A 22,183-nucleotide genomic window follows, 5' to 3' on the forward strand; every position below is an offset into this window, starting at 1 on the left:
TCTTCCACTTGCCTTCACAAATGCTGCTCATCGCTCCTCTGAGACAAAAGGCTATGTTCCAAGCATCTAGGAGCTAAACCTGCTTCCCTCAATTTGTTCCTCACTACCTGGTTACAAATACCCCCGGGGGGGGGGGGGGGGGGGGACTCCTGAGAGTGCTGCCTTGGAAAAGTGCTCAAAGACTTCAATCGGTTCAAAGAGCAGTAGCCAGATTGCTAACTGGGGTTGGCTACAGGAAGCAGACAACTTGTCTGTTGCATGCAACAGCTCCACTGGCTGCCAACCTATTTCTGGGCACAATTCGAAGTGCTGGTTTTGATATACAAAGTGTTTTACAGCTCCAGTCCAGGCTATCCGAAGAACCGCATCTCTTTCTACAAACCTGGTAGACATCTATGATCTATTGGGGAGGGTCTTCCCTCTGTCCTACCACCTGCTCAAGAGTGTTTGGTGGGAATAAAGGAAAGGGCCTTTTCGGTGGCTGCTCCCAGACTGTGGAGCTCCCTCTCAAGAGAGACCAGGATGACCCTATTCCTGCTAGTCTTCTGCAGACAGATCAATACCTGCTTCTCTCAGCAGAGAGGGCATACTACTGGAGAAATATGTGTGGAATTCGGGTGGGGGGGGGGATAGTGAGTTTTAAAGAGTATTTTACATATTATTATTCTTTAATCTGTTTTTACTTCAATCCACACTGTATTATTTAATCGTTTTTAAATTTATGTACTGCACTTTTTCAACTATGACTAAGGTGTGGGATTATTAGCCACCCTGAGTCCCCACAGGGAGAAAGACGGGATATAAATTTATTTATTTGCTACATTTATATACCATTCCTCTCAGCCCGCAGGTGACTCAGGGCAGTTTATAAATGAAGCAAATAATAATAATAATAATAATAATAATAATAATAGAGAGAGAGAGAGACTTTTTGCCAGGAGATGCCCACTTCCACCTTTGGGGCAAAGTAAAAGAATGGCAGTTGGGAGGCGGGATGTTACTCTGCTTATATAAGGCCCTTGTAAAAAGATGTTGCAGATATTGTCTTGTTCATCATCTGCACAGGCAATGGCACTGTGAAACAGTGCTGGCACCATAGAAATGTATCTATTAGAGATATGTGGATTTGGCAAACTTTTCCTTACAGGAGCTGTCTGCATCAAGGTTAGTCCTGATGGGTCCCCAGACCACCAGTGCTGAGAATGGTATCAATGCTACCTTGTTTTGAATGATGATTAAGTGGCCTCTTTTGACTCTGTCAAGACTCTTGTAAAGAACATAATTTGTGATGCCAGACTTGGGAAAGATGATTTCTCAAGCTTTGCATTGTAAACCTCAGGCAAGTAGAGCAAGAATACAACCAGGTATTCAGAAGAAGGTAATACAAGGACTAAGTATGGCAGTTGGTGGTAATGACCAATGGAAACACACTTTCAAAAGACATGAAAAATCTCAACTGTGACTGAATTCACAAGTGGGAATGGAAAGTAAAGGAGAGGAAGAAAATGGTTAACTCATGTAACATTTTTTTAAGAAAACAGAAGGAAAAAGTATGACAAAGATTAGAAAGGAGGGGTAAATGAAAAATAGACAATGCTATTCAACACAGAACTGCCATATATACTCATGTATAATTCTAAAAATGTTGATTAAAAATGGATCCCAGACCCCTGGGCTGATGTACACACTTGTCTGTTCAAATGCCTGTTCAAAAAAATGGTAGCCACTGTAACAGGGGAGGATGTGCTGGAGCTTCTCTGCTAGGATGAGAAATCTTGAAAGAAGCTATTGTCCTCCCAACGCTGTTGTATGCCTGCAAAACATGGACCATCTACAAATGTCACTCTAAACTTCTGGAACAATTCCATCAGTGTTGCATTTGAAAAATCCTGCAAATCTCTTGGGAAGACCGATGGACAAATGTCAGCATTCTGGAAGAAGCAAAGACCAGCAGCATTGAAGCAATTATTCTCCTCCATCAACGTCACTGTACTGGCCATGTTGTTCGAATGCCCAATCACCATGTCCCAAAGCAGTTACTTTCTCAGATCAAGGATGGAAAATGAAATATTGGTGGACAGCAAAAGAGATTTAAAGATTGGCTTAAAGGAAACCTAAAAATGTGGAATAAACATTGATAACCGGAAAGCCCTTGCCCTCAAGCGTTTCTAACTGGAAGTCAGCTGTGACCAAAAGTGCTGTGGATTTTGAGGTGGCATGAATGGAGGGCTAAAGAGAGAACCATCCTAAGAGGGTGGTTCATCGAGCAAAACCTTGTTGGGACTGAAAATATATGTCCTCACTGTAAAAGACCATGTGGATCCAGAATAGGTCTCTACAGTTCTTTCAGACCTACCACCAAGCCACTATCCCTGGAAGACAATCATACTTGGACACACAAGGTATGATGATGATCCAGTTTCAGAGAAAAGGCAGTCATGGTAATATCCAAAACCTTTGCTTTCTGCAATGGCGATTTAATATAATACTTTCTGACTACATTTTTTTTCTTTCTCTGTCAGTAGGAATATTGGGAGATTCTGATTAACTCCGATCAACTTGCCCAACTATTACCTCCTTCTTTTCCAGCATCAAATCCACATTTACTATTGCATTTGGGCTTGGCCTCTTGTAAGCCGCACAGAATCCTTCGGGAGATGGTAGCGGGGTACAAATAAAGGTTTATTATTATTATTATTATTATTATTAATGTTGTTGTTGTTAATTAAAAGCAATAATGCTAACCATTCCCAGGGTCTCAGCAGTATATGATCATAGGTGAAACTGATCATATAAACATTCTTTCCCTAAAGGCAAACTACTAGGTCTGAACATGAGGAAGCATCAGATGCAGACTGCAGCATAATATAACTATCACAAGAAGTTTGAACACTGGCATTTACTTGAACTATGGAGTGTTCATGATGCTGGAGACAGCCCAACTCCATCACATGTACAGCAGTAACTGAATGAGATGCTTCAAAGAGCACAACATTTGGAAATAAATAGTAAAAGAGCAGGGAAGACTCTTTGGTCAACTCGAAACTCTGTTTTCACAATTATTTAGAGCCAAAGGCAATTTCATCCAAACTTAGCAAAATGCCTTTTGAAGGGAGATATATTTTCTTCATATCAAAACCTTTTTCCCATGGAAAAAGCTCTGCTCTCCAAACCCCAGAAGCAAGAATATTATACAGAAATAAAGGGATTCATAGGGAAATTAGAAATTGTCCACTGTTCAATATCATCACAAGGTTCCACCCACTCCTATGGAACTAAAAGAAGCCCCTGGGAGTACGGAGGAAAGGCAGTTCCCTTTCGATCTCTTATTGGTCTTCTAAAACAAGAACATTTCCTCCTTGTCTGGACCAAAACCTATGGCAACTCAGGTTCACAAGAACTCTGGATAAGCACATGTAGTTTATAGACCACCTGAGTCATCCTAACAAGTTACAAAGGGCACGACTACATGGACACTTAATCCTGAAGGGGAAGTGAATTGGCTCCCTTGGCATCTACATGAACTGCATTAAGGAAAGTCACAAGTTGCTTTGGAGTTCCCCAAAGGCTTAGGAGCAAATCCAGACTTTGGGCCTGTTTAAACATTTGGAGCACTTCCAATATGGATCTAGCTGTAACTATTTACGTGGCCAGCCTGAGGACACAGGATGGAACATCTTGTCCCCCTTCTGTGTATGGCAGAGTAGCTGACACCAGTCAACAGGGGCTGATCATATGGACTTCCCTGGGGCCAATCCGGAGTTTTAAATTCAGGTAAAGTGTCCGTGTAGATGTGGCCAAAATCAGGAAATATTATTGTACCATTCCTGAAAAGTGGTTACTGCTGATTGAAGCAGAGGCCTTCCCTGCCTGTCTTTGTTTGATCTCATCCCAATTCCTACACCAGGGTTCCTCAAACTAAGACCAGCAGGCCATATGTGGGTAATTTACCCAGCCCACATCCTAAACTTTAGACTTAAGATCACCCTAAGTCTGAAATGATTTAAAGGCACACAGCAACAACAATCCTAATTAGCTTGATGATCTCATCCGCCAAAAGCAGGCTCACACTTCCAACTGAAATAATGGGACATTTATGTTGGTTAAAATTGTTCTTCGTTTTAAATATTGAATTATTCTTTCATATTTTGCACTACAAATAAGATGTGTGCAGTGTGTATAGGAACTGCTTCGTGTTTTTTCAAACGATAGTCTGGCCCCTGAACTGAACCATGAACCGAGCCTCTGCTTAAAAAGGTTGAGGACCCCTGCCCTACACCATCTACATGTGAGTAAGTTCTAGAATTCACCTAAAAACCCTAAAGGCACCAGATCCCATCTTATCCAGGAAGTTAAGCAGCATCATTCCACTTAGTACTTGGATGCGATGAACACCAGACACTATAGACCAGGGGTCCTCAAACTTTTTAAACAAAGGGCCAGGTCATAGTCCCTCGAGCTGTTGGAGGGCTGGATATAATTTTTAAAAACATGAATGAATTCCTATGAACACTGCAATGTCTTATTTGTAGTGCAAAAAACACTTTAAAACAATACAATAATTAAAATGAACAATTTTAAGAAATATAAACTTAATAGTATTTCAATGGGAAGTGTGGCCCCGCTTTTGGCTGATAAGATTGTTGTTGTTGTGTGCTTTCAAGTTGTTCCAGACTTAGGTTGACCCTGAGTGAGGGCCGGGTAAATGACGTTGGAGGGCCGTATCCGGCCCCAGGGCCTTAGTTTGGGGACCCCTGCTATAGACTGTACTTCTTTCCTACTCACTTTCGGTTTCATGTGGGTATGCTCATTCAAGCATAGAATTGGACCCAGTGAAGACTTCTCAGAAAAGGAAAGTAATGGTTCATACGCAAAGAAACTTACCAACAACTGACACATAGAGTTAGAAGAGACCACATGAGCCACCAAGTCCAATCCCTGCCATGCAGGAAAAGTACAATCAAAGCACTCTCTAACTCAAGCGCGCAAGAAGAAGCTACCCTTCATGAGATACTGTTGTGTATGGTAGATGAATAGCACCCACACCTCCCACATATACTCAAAGGAAGAACAATGCAGAGATCTGTTGCCTTTGACAGCAATTCTTTGGGGGAGGATTAGGTCCACTAGGCAATAACCAACTACTGCATCTCCCAGACAGATTGTCAACTAAAGTGGAAGGTACTAAAGTCATGGCTTTTCAAACAGGCCTTAGATCAGTGGTTCTCAACCTGTGGGTGTTCTGGCCTACAACTTCCAGAAATCCCAGTCAGTTTACCAGCTGACAGGATTTCTGGGAGTTGAAGGCCAAAACATTTGGGGACCCACATGTTGAGAACCACTGCCTTAGATAATGGTTAATGGAACATCTAAAATTGGAGGACCTAAATTGCATGAAGATTTACCCTGACGTTGACACTTTTAATCTGATTGTGGCTGGACGACTAATTTAGTCTGGTTTAAAGTATTATTCATTTTTTTTGTCGGTTATTTTCTTTTAATTTGATGTGTTTTAGGTTAAATTATACATGTATGTTTCATTTTTCTTTTCCTTGGCATTTTTAATTGATTTAGCCTAATTTCTACTGTATATTTTGTGTGTCTTTGTTGCACTGTTGTAGTCTTGTAAGCCGCCTGAGTTCCTTCAGGGAGATGTGGCGGTTTATAAAGGAAGTTGCAAAGATTACTGCAGACACAGACTGCAGCCAAGAAATCAGAAGATGTTTACTTCTTGGGAGGAGAGCAATGACTAATCTCGATAAAATAGTGAAGAGTAGAGACATCACACTGGCAACGAAGATCCGCATAGTTAATGAGTTGCCTGAGGCCTAAGAAGGGCGGTATACAAATATAGCAAATGTATTTATTTACAGTATTTATATTCTGCCCTTCTCACCGTGCAGGAGACTCAGGGCGGATTACAATGTATATATACATGGCAAACATTCAATGCCATAGACCAGGGGTCCTCAAACTAAGGCCCGCGGGCCACTTCCGGCCCGCCAAGGGCACTTATCCGGCCCACGGAGGAGGAGTACCCCCCCACACACACACAGTGCCCCTCCCTTGGTTGGCTCACGCTATCTGTCAGGCCCGATGGGAAGCGTGAGCCAGCCAAGGGCGGCTGCCCCGCGAAGCGTTTTATGCGAGAGTAGGCCGTGCGGTCCTGCTCCTCCCTTGGCAGGCTCACGCTATCTGTCAGGCCTGATGAGCAGTGTGAGCCAGCCAAGGACAGCTGCTCCGCGTGGCCTACTCTCGCATAAAGCACCTCGCGAGGTGCTTTATCCGAGAGTAGGCCACGCGGTGCTGCTCCTCCCTTAGCAGGCTCATGCTATCTGTCAGGCCCAATGAACAGCGTGAGCCAGCCAAGGGCAGCTGCTCCGTGTGGCCTACTCGCGCATAAAGCACCTCACGAGGTGCTTTACGCAAGAGTAGGCCATGCGGTGCCTTGGAGGGGTCTACTGACAACACCGGCTCTTCAACTTAGAAATGCAGATGAACACCACACCCCACAGTCGGACACGACTGGACTTCATGTCAGAGGAAAACCTTTAACTAGGAAAATTGTGGAAGATCCAGGGTGGGAGAAAGAACTCTTGTCTTTTGGAGGTAGGTATGAATGTTTCAATTGGCCACCTTGATTACCATTTCATGGCCTGACAGTTTTTGGTCAGTAGTGATCTTAATGCAGCTGACTCCCAGCCAGCTGCGCCACAGTCCTGGTGCAATGGTATTCCCCGTAGTAACCTATGGATGTGAGAGCTGGACCATAAGGAAGGCTCAGCGAAGGAAGATAGACGCTTTTGAAGTGTGGTGCTGGAGGAAAATTCTGAGAGTGCCTTGGACTTCAGGAACTAAAGCCCAACTGCTCATTGGAGGGAAGGATATTAGGGGCAAAGATGAAGTACTTTGGCCATTTCATGAGAAGACAGGAAAGCTTTGAAAAGACAATGATGCTGGGGAAAATGGAAGGAAAAAAGAAAAGGGTCCGACCCAGGCCAAGATGGCTGGATGGTATCCTTGAAGGGACTGGCTTGACTGAAGGAGCTGGAGACGGCTGACAGGGAGCTCTGGCATGGGCTGTTCCATGAGATCATGAAGAGATCTCATGGCCCTACTTATCTGTCCGAACGTATCTCTCCTTATGAACCATCTAGGAATTTAAGATCTTCTGGAGAGGCCCTGCTCTCGGTTCCACCTTCCTCACAGGTTCAGCTGGCGGGGACAAGAGACAGGGCCTTCTCAGCGGTGGCCCCTCGGCTGTGGAATGCCCTCCCCAGGGACATTAGACCGGCCCCCACATTCTTAACGTTTCGTAAAAAACTCAGGCTTCCTCAAATGTAGTGTAGCAGACAAACCTTGATCTCAGAATGACTGGACAATGCGATTGAATAATGATTCTGGTAATGAGGCACGGAGGATCTATTTTTTTTATGTTTTTATTGGTTTTATTATTTAGTGAATTTTTATCTATGTTAAAGGTTTTAACTGTTTTTATATTATTGTGAGCACCGAATTGTGCCGTCTTGTAAACCACCATGAGAATGGTCTGTGGGTGAGAATGGTTGGGCTGAGAATGGCAGTACAGAAATACAGTAAGTAATAATAATAATCTATATAAATAAAAATGTAATGTTTGTTTGTGGGATTAACATAACTCAGAAACCACTGGATGAATTGAAACAACATTTTGACACAATACAACTAACAGTCCAACGAGTGTTCATCACCCCTAAAAATACAAAAAGCCCCAGCAGAATGGACTTACAAACCCCCCAAATACACCATATGTATACACACACACACACACCCAATATATATATATACACACACATACACACACATACTCTCATATACACATTCACACATGCATCTACATACACACATATATACATATACACATGCACACACAAATATACACATGCAGACACACATACACACATATATAAACACAAATATGCATGTAAACAAGCACACACATATACACAATATACATATACACATATAAACACACAAATATATACACACATAAACACATCTACACACACACATGCGCACACATATATACCTATATTATATATATGCAAACACACATATATATGCAAACACACATATTCACACACTCACACACAAAACACATATATACAGACTGGGCCACAGCAACGCGTGGCAGGGGACGACTAGTCTATATAAATAAAAATGTAATGTTAGTTTGTGGGATTACTGGAACTCAAAAACCATTGGACGAATTGACACCAAATTTGGACACAAGACACCTAACAACCCAATGTATGTCCTTCGCTCAAAAAAATTGATTTTGTCATTTGGGAGTTGTAGTTGCTGGGATTTATAGTAAACCTACAATCAAAGAGCATTCCGAACTCCACCAATGATGGAATTGGACCAATCTTGGAACACAGGACTCATATGACCAACAGAAAATACTAGAAGGGTTTGGTGGGCATTGACCTTGAGTTTGGGAGTTGTCGTTCACCTACATCCAGAGAGCAATTTGGACTCAAACAATGACAGATCTGGACCAAACTTGGCACGAATACTCCATATGCCCAAATATAAACACAGATGGAGTTTGGGGGAAACAGACCTTGACATTTGGGGGTTGTAGTTTCTGGGATTTATAGTTCACCTATAAATCCCCACCAACGACAGAACTGGGGCAAACTTCCCACACAGAACCCCCATACTTAAGACCATCCAGTCCAACTCCCTTCACCAGGGCAAGAAAACATAATCAAAGCCCTCCTGACTAAGAGCCATCCAGCAATAGATATAGATAGATATATATGTTTCACACACATAGAGAGAGATAGTATCATCTATTTGAAAGGGACCCCTAAAGAAGGACGATTATAAGTCGCATATTCCAGAGGAGGCAAACCAGACAATCTCCACATCAACACTGACAAAGAAACAGCAAGAAATACTGTTTACCCACAAGCATAAAGGAATTACATATATTAGAAACCATTACTTTAGGTTCTTGTGGGTTTTTTCGGGCTATATGGCCATGTTCTAGAGGCATTTTCTCCTGACGTTTCGCCTTCATCTATGGCAAGCATCCTCAGAGGTAGTGAGGTCTGTTGGAATTAGGAAAATGGGTTTATATATCTGTGGAACGACGGGTGGGGCAAAGAGCTCTTCTCTGCTGGAGCTGGGTGTGAATGTTTCAACTGACCACCTTCATTAGCATTTGAAGGCCTGGCTGAGCCTGGGGGAATCTTTTGCTGAGAGGTGTTAAGATGCGCCGAATCAAGGAACATGAAAGGCACTGCAGACTACTTCAACCAGAGAAGTCAGCCATAGCAGAGCACCCGATGAACCAGCCTGGACACATCATATTATCTGAGAACACAGAAATGCTGGACCACTCTCACAACAACCATGTCAGGCTACACAGAGAAGCCACTGAAATCCACAAGCATGTGGACAATTTCAACAGAAAGGAGGAGACCATGAAAATGAACAAAATCTGGCTACCAGTATTAAAAAAACTCTAAAATTACAACAGCAAAACAGCAAAGAGGAAACAACCAGGCACATCTTAACACCTCTCAGCAAAAGATTCCCCCAGGCTCAGCCAGGCCTTCAAATGCTCATGAAGGTGGTCAGTTAAAACATTCACACCAGGCCCGTAGCCAGGATTTCGTTTCGGGGGGGGGGGGGGGGGGCTGAATGTTTTTCGGGAGGGAGTTTCGGGGGGGGGGGGGCTGAGTGAAAGAGGGTCTAGCCTAGCAAACCTTTTGTATCATTACCCCAATACCCCATATATTGAGTAGGGTGATCAGATCATGATATGAATAAACATAACAGTTTAAATAATGCACCAGTAAGGCCTTCTCGTGAACCACCATGAGAATTTCGGGGGGGGGGGAGGGGGCTGAAGCCCCTCAAGACCCCCCCCCCCCTGGCTACATGCCTGATTCACACCCAGTTCTAGCAGAGAAGAACTCCTTGCCCCACCCCAGTCATTCCACAGATATACAAACCCATTTTATATAGCCCGGAAAAAACCCACAAGAACCTAGTGATTCCAGCCATGAAAGCTTTCGACAATACAACCATTACTTTATTTTCCAGATCACCAGACTGGGCCACAGCAACGCGTGGCAGGGGACGGCTAGTAATAATAATAATAGGAGCCGGAAGCGACTGAACGAATAAACAACAATAAAGAAAGTGTATTATTTATCCTTATGCTTGTTATGCCCGCTGACCAAGGCACTGAAAGCACTTCCTTCTGCTCCCTGAGGAAGCTGGGAGCCGAGCCTTTCCGAGCAGAAGGCGGATTAGGCCCTGTGGGGTGCCCTGAGGACGCGCCGCTTGAGAAGAAGCCACGGGGCTCGCGTAATCTGGACCCAGCCTCGGGGGCGGCGAGGCCGGCCTGGATTCCCACACTTAAAAAAGCGACTCCCTCTCCCTCTCAATCCCCTCCCCACCCCCCAGTCGCGAGGCCAATGCTGTGAGGGAGAAGTGTGCGTTAGGGAAGGGACTGGAGGGGGTATTTACCTCGCAGCCTCCCTGAGGCCCTCCTCGCCCGGCAGCGGGCCCCCTCGCCCATAGTCGGCGGCCAAAAGGGGAACCCCTCCTTCCTTCTTTCCTTCCTTCCTTCCCCTTCTTCGCCAAGGAGTAACCTGTGGAGTCCCCTCAGGAGAGCAGCGGAACACGACTGCGCCTGCGCGCCTTCCCCGGCAGCCCCCTGATTAGTCCGCCTGACGCAGGGGACGGGCTACGTCACTTCCGGCTCCCGATGCGAGCAGCGAGAGGCCTCCAGTCGCCCGCTTTTCCGAACGGAAAGTCCTCGCGCCGAGATTTGGGACACCTAGGAGGACCCTTCACCCCGGCGGAGTTCTCCCTGTACTCTTTACTCATCCAACTCGCTTCCTAGCTAATGTGTGGTGTTTATGTTTGGCAGCTCTCTCTTTGGGTTGCTGTGAGTTGTTTTCCGGGCTGAATGGCCATGTTCCAGAAGCATTCTCTCCTGACCTTTCGCCCGCATCTGTGGCAGGCATCCTCAGAGGTTGTGAGGTCTGTTGGAAACTAGGCAAGTGAGAAGATTGTCCGGGGTGGGAGAAAGAACTCATGTCTGATTGAGGCAAGTGTGAATGCAGCACTTGGCCACCATGATTACCATGTAATAGCCTTGCAGCTTCAAAGACTGGCAGATTCCTGCCTGGAGGATCCGTTTTTGGGAGGTTGGACCCTCTTTTTTAGCATGGAGACACACGGAGCTCCTCACATGTTCCAGGGTTGAAAAGAGGCAGAGATGTCCTGAAAGGAGCGCCTACCTCTTATCACACTTCACTCCCATGTTTACAACTGAAAAACAGGTGGAATGAGAAGCATCATGTTTCCCATCCTGTTTCATTGCTCAGCTGTCAGCAGTCTCTTGTATCCTATGAGCTTTGATGCAGAACCATAGGATCCCGTGGAAAGCAATAGTTCTAACCTGGATCACTGTCTCTTGTATACTATGGGGTTTGATACAGAACAGTAGGATCCCATGGAAAGAAGTGGTTTTAAACTAGTGTCAGTCTCCTTTAATATAAGGGGCTTTGGGCAGCACAAGTGGTCTCTTGGTTTTCAGATATTGTTTCTCCTGATTTTTTAAAAAAGTAATACTGACTTGTAATGAATGTAAAAGATGAATGTTTTGCCAGCTCCTAAGTTTCCACATGTAAGTCTGAGTGTGATGGGGAGGCAGAACTCAAAAGGGGACTAACAATATAAAAGGGGTGATTCTCTACTCTTGAAGGGACGGTCACCCATGATTTCCCCTCCCAGTGTGATGAGGTGGAGAGGATAGTCCATTTAATTGGGGAGGGGGAGGTGAAGGAGTAAAGCCATTTCCTCGTTTTCCTGTTATTTCCCCTAACCATGTTGCTGCCATCAAAACACCTCATTTATGACATGGGAAGTGTGTGTATGTGCGTTTGGGGGGGGGGGGGTCCTCCTCCAGATCTCTACCATAAAATGGACTATTCTCTGTATAGTCCACCCAGTTTTTGTAGTCCACCCAGTTAATGGCACATTAACTAAAATGGCACATTAACTAAAAGGGCTGCTGTTTCTTTCTTTGTCGTACTGGAAGAGCAATTTAGGAACATTGATATTAGTAGAGCAAATAATTATGCACATGTAGGCTCTGAGATACATGGAAATAAAAACCATTACAATTTCTGTTTCACATGTAGACAGTAATATAACCCTCCTCCAGCAAAAAATAATAATCAGTGGAATAATTTGTTGGTGTAAAATGGCTCCACTGCTTTCTTTTGGTTTCTTACTGGTATTTCATTCGAGAAAATAAAAATGCAGCATTTTCTCGAATGGAGCAGGGAGTGTTTGAGGATTGAGACATTTGTAGGAATATCAAGAAGCTTGTTTATAAAGCTACTGTCCTCACAACCCTGATACATGCCTGCAAAACAGCTGTCTGCAGACGTCACGCTCAAATTTTTCCTCCGAAAAATCCTGCAAATCTCTTGGGAAGATAGGCAGACAAAGGTATGCATTCCAGAAGAAGCAAAGACCACTAGCATTGAAATGATGCACTTCCGTCATAAACTTTGCTGGACTCAACATGTTGTCCAAATACCCGATCACTGTCTCCCAAAACAGTTACAATACTCTCAACTCTGGAAAAAGAATGTTGGTGGACAGCAAAAGAGATTTAAAGATAGGCTTAACACCAATCTTAAAAACTGTGGCATAGACATTGAGAACTGGAAAGCCCTGGCCCTTGAGTGTTCTAACTGGAGGTCAGCTGTGACTAACAGTACTGTGGAATTCAAAGAGGCATGAATTGATAGCAAAAGGGAGAACTGTGTCAAGAGGAAGGTGCATTAAGCCAAACCTGACCAGGACCGCCTTCCATCTGGAAACTAATGTCCTTACTGAGAAAGAACATGCAGGTCAATAATAGATCTCTACAGTCACCTATGGATCCACCACTAAGAGCCTACACTTGGAAGGCAATCACACTCGAACACGAGTCATCACCGGTGATGGAGATCAGTGGTGTCCAATCTTTGGTCTTCTGCATGTTTTGGACTTCAGCTCCAAGAATTCCAGAGCATTTGACAAGCTGGCTAGGCCTTCTGGGACATGGAGTCCCAAACACCTGGAGGACCAAAGGTTGGACACCACTGGTCTAGATGGTCTTCATATTACTTAATTGTATTGCAGTCCTGCTCATATTCATAGTGGTCAAGGCAGAACCCCAAGGGACCCCACAGACCAATTGTAATCCCCCCAGCACCACTTCCAGAGAGGAATGTAGTCACTGCAAAAATCCCATCTCAGAAAGGTGTCCAGAAGGATGCATAATTGGTTATACTGAAAGTCGACAGATACTAGTCAGATACGGGCTCATGTTGCTCAGTTTTACTTGGCTTACATTTGCTTCTTTGTTTTGTTTTTGTTCCCTTTTTATATTTGGCTGGTTCTTTTATCTTCTCTGCTACAATGTGGTTCTTTGGTGACTAAAGAATGCCTAAATCAAGACCTTGAACTCTGCCTTTTACTCTCCACAATAAGCCACTGTTTGAGTCATTAGTATAGAAACCAGATTAGATTTTGAGGCAACATGTTTCTAAGTTTGCAGTCTGTAGTAAACTACAGCACACTGTACTTTATTAAAACTGAGAAGTTTGTGTCACCCAACTCTCCAGTTTGGTGAGTTTTGCTTACCCCTGCTTCTACCTATTGATATTAACAACGAAGTGGTTTGCAATCCTTCATAATGACTCTCATTCCAGAGATAAAGTAATACTGCCAAATATGTGTATAGACATGGGGCTAACATGCTGTTGTGGAAGAAAATGTGGGGGGTCCATAGAACTAAGTGCTTCCTCCATATTGTTTAGCATAGCTTTTGCACACATAGACATACATTCATTTATAGACTGGTTCCTGCAAAGTTTACTTTTATTTCTTTTTTAAAAAACTAAGGCAGATTGTGATCATTCATGTCTCCTCCTCTCTGTCTTTGCTTTCTACAGTAAACAAGTGCATAGTATGGAACTGTGTAAGGCATTTTGTATGGTGAAAAGTATATTGTGGATTCAGGATTTGTCAAACCGAAGTTCCTTCCTTGGTAGTGCCATCATTTTCTTCCTGGAATACAATGAAAAGTATGTTACTGCATCTAAAATCTTGGTATGGTAGACCAAACAAAAACATGTTCAAATAACTTTTTCAGCAGGGCCCAGTAAAGGAAGTGTATGTGTTGTCACAACGTATTACAGAATGATTAGCAAGAAGAGTCATCTAGCAGAGTTAGCTGCAGGCCTATATTTCCTGTAGAGTCCTTCAAGAGAAGAAATTCTTTCCTATTCTAGTATGTGACCAAGACCTGTAGCAGCTAGGATAGAAACTAGGCATGGTAAGGTTCGGTCGGAATCTTTGTAATTCGGAATAAATTCGGAAAGATTTGCTTTTTGAAGTGATTTCGAAGTTTTTAAGGAAACCAGAAGTCCCTTTGCCCATCCGAAGCTTTTCCCCCCATTTCTGTTACAAAGCAGTAAGTGAGTCGGAAATCCCCCCCCCCCCACTTCCTTTCTGTTCTCTCCCTCTTCCTACTCTTTTCCTCCTCTTCCTCCGCTTAACCGGCTGAGGGGGAAAAAGGAAAGGGCCTGGGGATGTTAGGAATGGTGGGAGTTGAAGTCCAAAACACCTGGAAGGAATACCTGATCTGCTCTCAGGCCCCATATACATTGTCATGTAATGCATCTTGAAACTGCATTATGTATATACTCAGTAATGTAGACTTCTATCATGCAATTTAGTTGCCTTCTATGAGTCTCCATAATGCATAATGCAGTAGGTCCACAGTTTGAATCCGGTTTAACAGTTTGAATCTGGTTTTGAGGCACTAGTGGGAAGGTAATGGTGCTCCATACAGTCATTCTGGTGACATGACCTTGGAGGTGTCTATGGACAACGTGTCTCTGTGGCTTAGAAATGGAGATGAGCATCACTCCCCAGAGGAAGACAGGACTAGACTGAATTTCAAGGGGAAACCTTTACCTCTACTTTGATAATCTGAATTACATGACAGGAGGAGGAGGATTGCTTCTTCCTCCTCGTCCTCCCCCACATTGACAGCCGAGGCAGGCATGGAGTGTAAGAGCCCTTCGATCAGGAGTGGAAGAGCCCCTGAAGTTTCCCCAGTGTCACTGCTGTTTTTTTTCCAACTGCGCATGCGTGTCTGCCATTAACTAAGCTGTTTCGGAAGTCTCGGAAATTTCAAAAAGTTTTGAACATTTTTTTCTATGAAAATCGGAATTGATTTCCAAATCAAACCACCAGTGCCCCCTACACCCGAAATAAGTTTTGAACCCTTTTTTAAAATCAAACAAGCCTAATAGAAACAGAATAGTATCAAGTACCTTTTCCTGATACTGCTCTTGTAACTTTGTTACTGTTTCTCTTTCCTTAGCCAACTGCTCTTGGGTGATCTTCAAAAGCTCTTTTAGTTTGGTAGCTGCACATCCCAAGTCCTTCGTTAACTTCTTCTCCTTGTCTAGTGTTTCCTGCAATTGCAAACAAAAGTAATCTTTGTCTTCCACCAGCAAATCCTCAGTATTTCCAAGGATACATTGTAATGAGGTCTTGCATTTGACCAGAAGTTCTGTAAATCTGGGCAGCTTTATAAACATTACCTGAAGTTGGAGAACCTCTTCATTTGCAGAAGCAGAAACACTTCCAGAAGATTTCAGGTTCTCCAGTTCAGATTGCAAACTGCACACCAAATCCCTTGCCTGAAAGTACAAAATGTGAAAAAGTCTCAAGATAGTTTGGAACTGGAATTTTAAAGTAGCAAAGTAAAAACAATATGACAAAACATTCCACAAAATATGTTATAAAAATTACTAGCATTTTCAAAACAATATTATGAGTTTATATCCAAGGGATGCTCAAACCTCTAACAGTGAATCCAATCGTTAGGAGAAAGAGGTGATATAAATAAATAAGTAAATAACAGCTGCAAATTCCTTTGACAATGCTTTTAATGTTCTCCAAAATTCACTTTGTAAAAATAACCAATATCCCTGTGTTGCTTTTGAAATGACACCATATCCTTGAAGTCACCAAAATACCCCAAGAGGTAATTCACTAATTCCAAAGTGTTTATTACTGTGAACCATTTTGAAACCATTATGATGCAGACACTTACCTGCGTAAGCTCCTGACTTTGCTGAAGTATTTGTGTTTTTGTTGCCTCCAGATTTTTTTCAGATTCAGATAGTGTTTGTTTCAACTAAAAAAATAAATAAAGGCACCATCACTTAAAATTAGTGTACATACACAGTTCAATTGAAGACAATCAGTCATAGCCCTGGCTATAAACAATTGCCTGTGTATGTGTTGTATGTAATTCACAGAACTGTGATCAAGCTGCAGATTGATCAGAAGAAGAGTAACTGCAACTGATGAAATGCAAGGGAGATAACTGACAGCATCTCTCAGGCCCCTTCTACACTGCCCTATATCCCAAGATCTGATCCCAGATTATCTGCTTTAAACTGGATTATGAGTCTCCACTACCAGATAACCTGGGATAAACAGATAATCTGGGATCAGATCCTGGGATATAGGTGTGATGTGGAAGGGGCCACAGTCTCCTTTCAGATCTTTCTTTGGTTTATGGCAACTCTAGAGCCCATTTCTTTCAGCTTATTGGTGAAAGGCAGAGATATATACAAAATGTAGTAAGTAAAGGAGTGGGTTTGGTGACAGTGCATACAGGGAAAGCTCAGAGAAGAGCTGTATTTTGTATGTGTTATGTGTAAGTATTGTGCAGGGAATGTATGCTTAGGGGAACAGATCAAGAAGTAAAATTTATTAGTAAATTTTGGGAGGTGACCTAATGCAGGGCTTCTTAAACTTTTTCCAATTGCAACCCCTTTCTGCCTGAGGATTTTTTTATGCAACCATGGGTATACAGGTATATAGAATATGCATACATATCAGTCATTTACAGGTAACAAATCAGTATTTGCAAGGCTTGCTAAACATGCTGATTTTCCTTTTTGTGTACAGCTAAAACATTTTCTGCAGAATCCACTATAAACACTGCACATTGTTCCTAATGGACCCATGTAAGTGGGTAGCATTCAAAAGTCTTCTGCTGTTGCAATTTTTTTTTTTTTTGTGATCCCCACCATTGACATGGGGACTCCATTTGGGGTTGGGACCCTCAGTTTCAGAAGCAGTGATCTAATGAACTCACAATGCTGTTATGGATCTGGTGCCATCTAAGTTGGTGACTGGTTAGGCTCATATATATAAATAAAAATGTAATGTTTGTTTGTGAGATTAACATAACTCAAAAAACCACTGGGCAAATTTGAACACAATACATCTATCAGGTCAACAAGTGACCATCATTCATTAAAACACTGAAAAACACACCAGAAGAGACTTAAAAAGCCATAAAATAAAATACATTACATTACAACGCATGCGCATAATCACATAAATACACATATACACAAATATAGATACACACATATACACACACACAAAACACATACACAGACTGGGCCAGAGCAATGCGTGGCAGGGGACGGCTAGTTGGTACAATAAAATTTCATCACCATTCTGCTGAAACAATACAGCCCTTTGTCTGAAATGTTACCCCCCCCCCCCTTCTTTACATTTGAGGAGGGAATTGTGCTGGCTGTAGATTTCATACACACTTGGGAGCAGGGTCCCTCTGCCAAACTCCCAGATCTTACACCAAATCTATTTTGGGCCAAATGCTTTCATACACTTAGTCCCCTAAGAAAGTGACACCACTGTGAGATGGGGAAATCTCATCCCTAAAATGCCCAAAACCAATAACACATCATTTGTAGTCCATCACAATGGAGCACATATGACCCACTAAATCTCAAGTGGAGCCAAACATGGAACTATGGCCCCATCTACACTGCCATATAATGCAGTTTCATAATGCAGATAAATTGTATTGAACTGCACTATATGACAGTGTAGACTCATATAATGCAATACAATGCATTTAAATTGCATTATATGGTCAATCATGATGGGGCCTATGTGGCCCTCCAGGCTCTGAAACACATCCAACCTGTTCTTTATAGCAAGCATCAGGACCAGACAAAATGGAATAATTATAACTAACACAAAGCAAAGGGAATTCCTTACTGAAACTGCCTCATGTAATACAGAGTGTGCCCAAGCCCTTTCCTCATTCTATGTTTTCCTCATTCTATGTTTTTTCAAAGGAGACAAATACTTACAAATTCAATTTCTTTGGTGTAATTCTGGTGTTCAGAGTTAGCAGTTGCCAAGTGATTTTTCAACTGTGCTTCCAAAAGAGAAGTGTACTCTTTTAACTGTTTAAAGGAGGAAAAATAAAGCTCTTCAGATTATCTTTTCCCTTCTTGTTGCATCTTCTAACTTGTCATTTTGAGGGTACAGATACACCTAACTACCATAGAAAATCCTCTTACAACAACACTGGATTAAAATTCCAAAGCTTTAGTCATACTTTGGTCTTCTATGTACTGGCAGATGTCATGTCTCATATTCATATTCCAATGAAGAGAGATAGAGGCATTTTAATGTTTTTTTTTCTCAGAGCCCTGTCAAAAGTTGTGATTCTATACACAGTTTTACACACTGATGTTTTCTTGACTCCTTTCCATTCCTAAATCAAAGCAGCCATATTGTGCAACTATAGAATTAACCATATTTTGAATTTTAATAACGAACAGATCCTTAAGCACTGCTGCAGTGTAGCTAGATAGAAAATACTAAACTAGATAGAAAAATAATCTGAAATGGTATTGTCATGTAATCTGGAAATGCTTACATACCTTCTCCATATTCTCGAGTTCCATCTTGAACCTCTCCACATCATCTTCAAGATATTTCACTTGGTCTTGAGACTAAATTAAGCATTTTTTCACATCCAGAAGGTGAGAAATGGGGAAAAAGTGTGCAAAATTAACAGTTTCTATGTGTACTTGGGAGAGAGAAATAGAGAACTTATGTGTACCATCCAGTATAGTGGATTCATTCATTGAACTCAAGAAAATAATCATTTTAAATACTTGCAAGCTGTTATCTGGAAGTGAAATTGAAAACTTGCCTCTAATACCATTCCTACAGAATGCATGACACATGTTCAACTGCATATCTGTGCACTTGCACACATAGTGTAGAAACTGAACTCAGTGTAAATACTGCTTCTGAACACTGAAATGTATTTTTTCCTCTTTCTTTAAAGTATAAAGTTCTTTACATGCAAATGTGTTCAGCTGTTATATGACTCTAACTTTGAGTGAAAGATGAGACATTAATTCAATAACTAAAAATGTCTACAGGTGGAGCACTAGATATTTTACCTCTCCTGATATATACAACAGTACTTATCTCCCTTCCCCCCCTCTCTCCCCCCTACCCCATCCTCTTCCTATCAATACATTTGGATTATAATGGCAGAATCCCCAAACAGCATGCTTACTGCTGGTTGAGTATTAGGGCAGTTGTCCTAAAAAAAAACCTTTTCCAACCTCTGCCAAAGGAACACAGAGAAGCAGCAATACAACATTTAATTAGAACCATCTAAAAATCACAAAAGTAGTGATTGTTACAAGATCCAGATTGTTGGGGGGGGGGGGTGGAAGAGAAGAAAAAAGTCATGATTCAACATATGACAATCATAAAACGATGATTTAGAATACTTTTTACTAACTGATTTGAGTTCATGACCACGGCAAAATGTTTCAGGATTGTATCAAATGCTACTGGGTGAAAAGCAATGACTGCTGTTTGAAAATGTGAAAGCTCCCATTGTTATCTGAACTTGTCTGTAGTACCAACTAGAATACATTGGTACTCTCTTGGGTAAAAAAGAAAGGGGGGGGAGACATAATTTATATTTGAAAAATTAATTTCAGACCATCTACATTAATACATGCAATTTATTGACAATAGCAGTAAGTTAACTTCCTTTATAAAAACAACTTCACACACACACACACCAGAAGCGGAACTGGGAAGTGCCTGTAGATAAAGTTCAACTCTAAGTCCCTTCAGGGATATGGGGTGGTATACAAATAAAGTATTATTATTATTATTATTATTATTATTATTATTATTATTACCAGGGACCTAAATATTTTAAAGATACCATATCTGATCGTGAAAGCTAAGCAGGGTCAGGCCTAGTTCTTATTTGAATGGGAGACTGCCAATGAATACCTGGTGCTGTAGACTATATCTCAAAGGAATTGGCAGCCCACCTCTCAATATTGCTTCCCTAAGAAAACTTTGTAAATTTCCCCTGATTGCCATAAATTGACAGGAGACTTGAAGGCACATAAGACACATTTTGATCAATTTACATGTCAAGGGGTCTGAGAAAAGTGTTTGATTGTAGTAATTGGTAAGGAGAAATGGGTGTTTGAAGCCCATTTTAAGCTACCTCCTCCCAGCCCTGCAATTTACTCTCTTATACACACTACTACCTTCTGAAGTGCTTCTTCCGATGCAGCCAGCTTTGCTTTCCACACCTGTTCCTCCTTTTCTACACTCTTCTGCAAGTCCTTGAGCATCCTTTCCTACAGTTTTGAGAGAGAAAGCAGGAGGAGATGAAGAAAGTGGAAATAACACTGGACTTGTAGTATAAGTTTATTTTATTCAGTAACTGGAAGTTAGCATCACGGAATTATTCCTTCCATTTGACCTGACTGACATCTCATGTAAATTAGAATCTTGAGAGAATGCCTCTTTAGGTCCCCCAATATGACTCTATGGTTCACCTCAACTGGAAGTTGAGCACAGAATCCCACCAGAGGATCTAGAGATCTGCTATATATTTTATGGATTGGCATATCTTTGTTCCTAAGACTTCAGAGAGATAGCCAAATGTATCAGTCTAAGACAGGGGCCCACAAACTTTTTAAACAGAGGGTCAGGTCACAGTCCCCCAAATTGTTGGAGGGCCGGATTATAATTTGAATAAAAAATGAATGAATTCCTATGCACACTGCACATATCTTATTTGTAGTGCAACCCCCCCCCCACTTAAAAACAATACAATAATTAAAATTAAACAAATATAAAATTATTAGTATTTCAATGGGAAGTGTGGGCCTATTTTTGGCTGATAAGATAGGATTGTTGTTGTTGTGTGCTTTCAAGCCATTTCAGACTTAGGTTTACCGTGAGCGAGGGCCGGGTAAATGACCTTGTAGGGCTGCATCCGGCCCCCGGGCCTTAGTTTATCAAAGCACACCCAGTAGAAGGAGTTGCAATCAATTCATTTAGTCTATCTGGTATGTGGATTTCCTTACCGTTTCCCCAAGAGTAGTCCTGTACTGATCACATTCTGTTTGCAGTGTGCTTAGTGCCTCATTTGATTCTTTTGATGCAAGTGCTGAATCCTAAAAGGAAATTTTGCAAATGACATTTCAACAGAATTGCCATAGAGCAGAATGAACATTATTGAAAAAAAGATCAGGAGGCCATTAATCCTACTCCTACAGAGGGAACAATATGCCTAAAAGACAGAGGTGATACAATACATGAAAATGAAAACACATTGCCAGAGAAAGCACAGACTCCATGATTGAAGCAACCGAACCATAAGATGATTTAACCTCATATAGTAGTTTCCCACTGCTGTCTCTTCAACGAAGGAGAAACTTCACAACACCCAGCATCCAACTAAAATGCTCCTTCGGGAATTGCTGCTTCTGGGTGCTTCAAAGCAGCACTCCCAACACAGTTTCCCTCTCTCTCATCCCTTCATCTGTCCTCAAGCTTCCGAGATGTGTCACTAAGATGTTTCAGGTAGGAATATACAATGGTAGGAATACTCACAACCTCTGCTTTGGCATTCTTCTTTTCCAATGATTCCACAGCTTTCTCTTTAAATTTCTCCAACCATATATCATAAGTCTGGGAAGTAAACAAAGCAAGAAGTTTCTTTGTATAACATTATATCCCTCCCAGGCCCCATCTACACAGCTATATAAAATCCAGATTATCTACTTTGAAATGGATTATGTTAGTCTGCACTACCATATAATCCAGTTCAAATCAGATAATCTGGATTTTATATAGCAGTGTAGATGAGACCCTAATAGAATTTTGAGATTTTTTCCAGATATTTATCATATATTTT

The 22,183-nt window shown here is 42.0% G+C and overlaps 2 protein-coding genes across 7 annotated transcripts in view; both read right to left on the reverse strand.

The window, feature by feature from the left end:
- Positions 1-10,721, reverse strand: part of LOC132774295 (uncharacterized) — a 30,434-nt gene extending 19,713 nt beyond the window's left edge. The window contains exon 1 of one of the 2 annotated variants that reach the window (XM_060774285.2): positions 10,528-10,721. The gene's annotated coding sequence lies outside the window, so the exon portion shown is untranslated. The remainder of the gene's footprint in view (positions 1-10,527) is intronic. The other variant, XM_060774287.2, reaches the window with a different exon arrangement.
- A 3,208-nt stretch (positions 10,722-13,929) lies between these two features.
- Positions 13,930-22,183, reverse strand: part of RRBP1 (ribosome binding protein 1) — a 41,914-nt gene continuing 33,660 nt past the window's right edge. For 4 of the 5 annotated variants that reach the window (XM_067467696.1, XM_067467698.1, XM_067467699.1 and 1 more), the window contains exons 15-22: positions 21,880-21,957; positions 21,351-21,440; positions 20,523-20,615; positions 18,867-18,938; positions 18,288-18,383; positions 16,199-16,282; positions 15,411-15,782; positions 13,930-14,136 (exon numbers count right to left, since the gene is read on the reverse strand). In XM_067467696.1, the coding sequence (XP_067323797.1) occupies positions 14,095-14,136; positions 15,411-15,782; positions 16,199-16,282; positions 18,288-18,383; positions 18,867-18,938; positions 20,523-20,615; positions 21,351-21,440; positions 21,880-21,957 (927 nt within the window). In that variant the 3' untranslated portion in view covers positions 13,930-14,094. The remainder of the gene's footprint in view (positions 14,137-15,410; positions 15,783-16,198; positions 16,283-18,287; positions 18,384-18,866; positions 18,939-20,522; positions 20,616-21,350; positions 21,441-21,879; positions 21,958-22,183) is intronic. The other variant, XM_067467700.1, reaches the window with a different exon arrangement.

Source organism: Anolis sagrei, chromosome 4, assembly GCF_037176765.1.
Source record: "Anolis sagrei isolate rAnoSag1 chromosome 4, rAnoSag1.mat, whole genome shotgun sequence".
In the NCBI taxonomy this organism is placed as follows: domain Eukaryota; kingdom Metazoa; phylum Chordata; class Lepidosauria; order Squamata; family Dactyloidae; genus Anolis; species Anolis sagrei.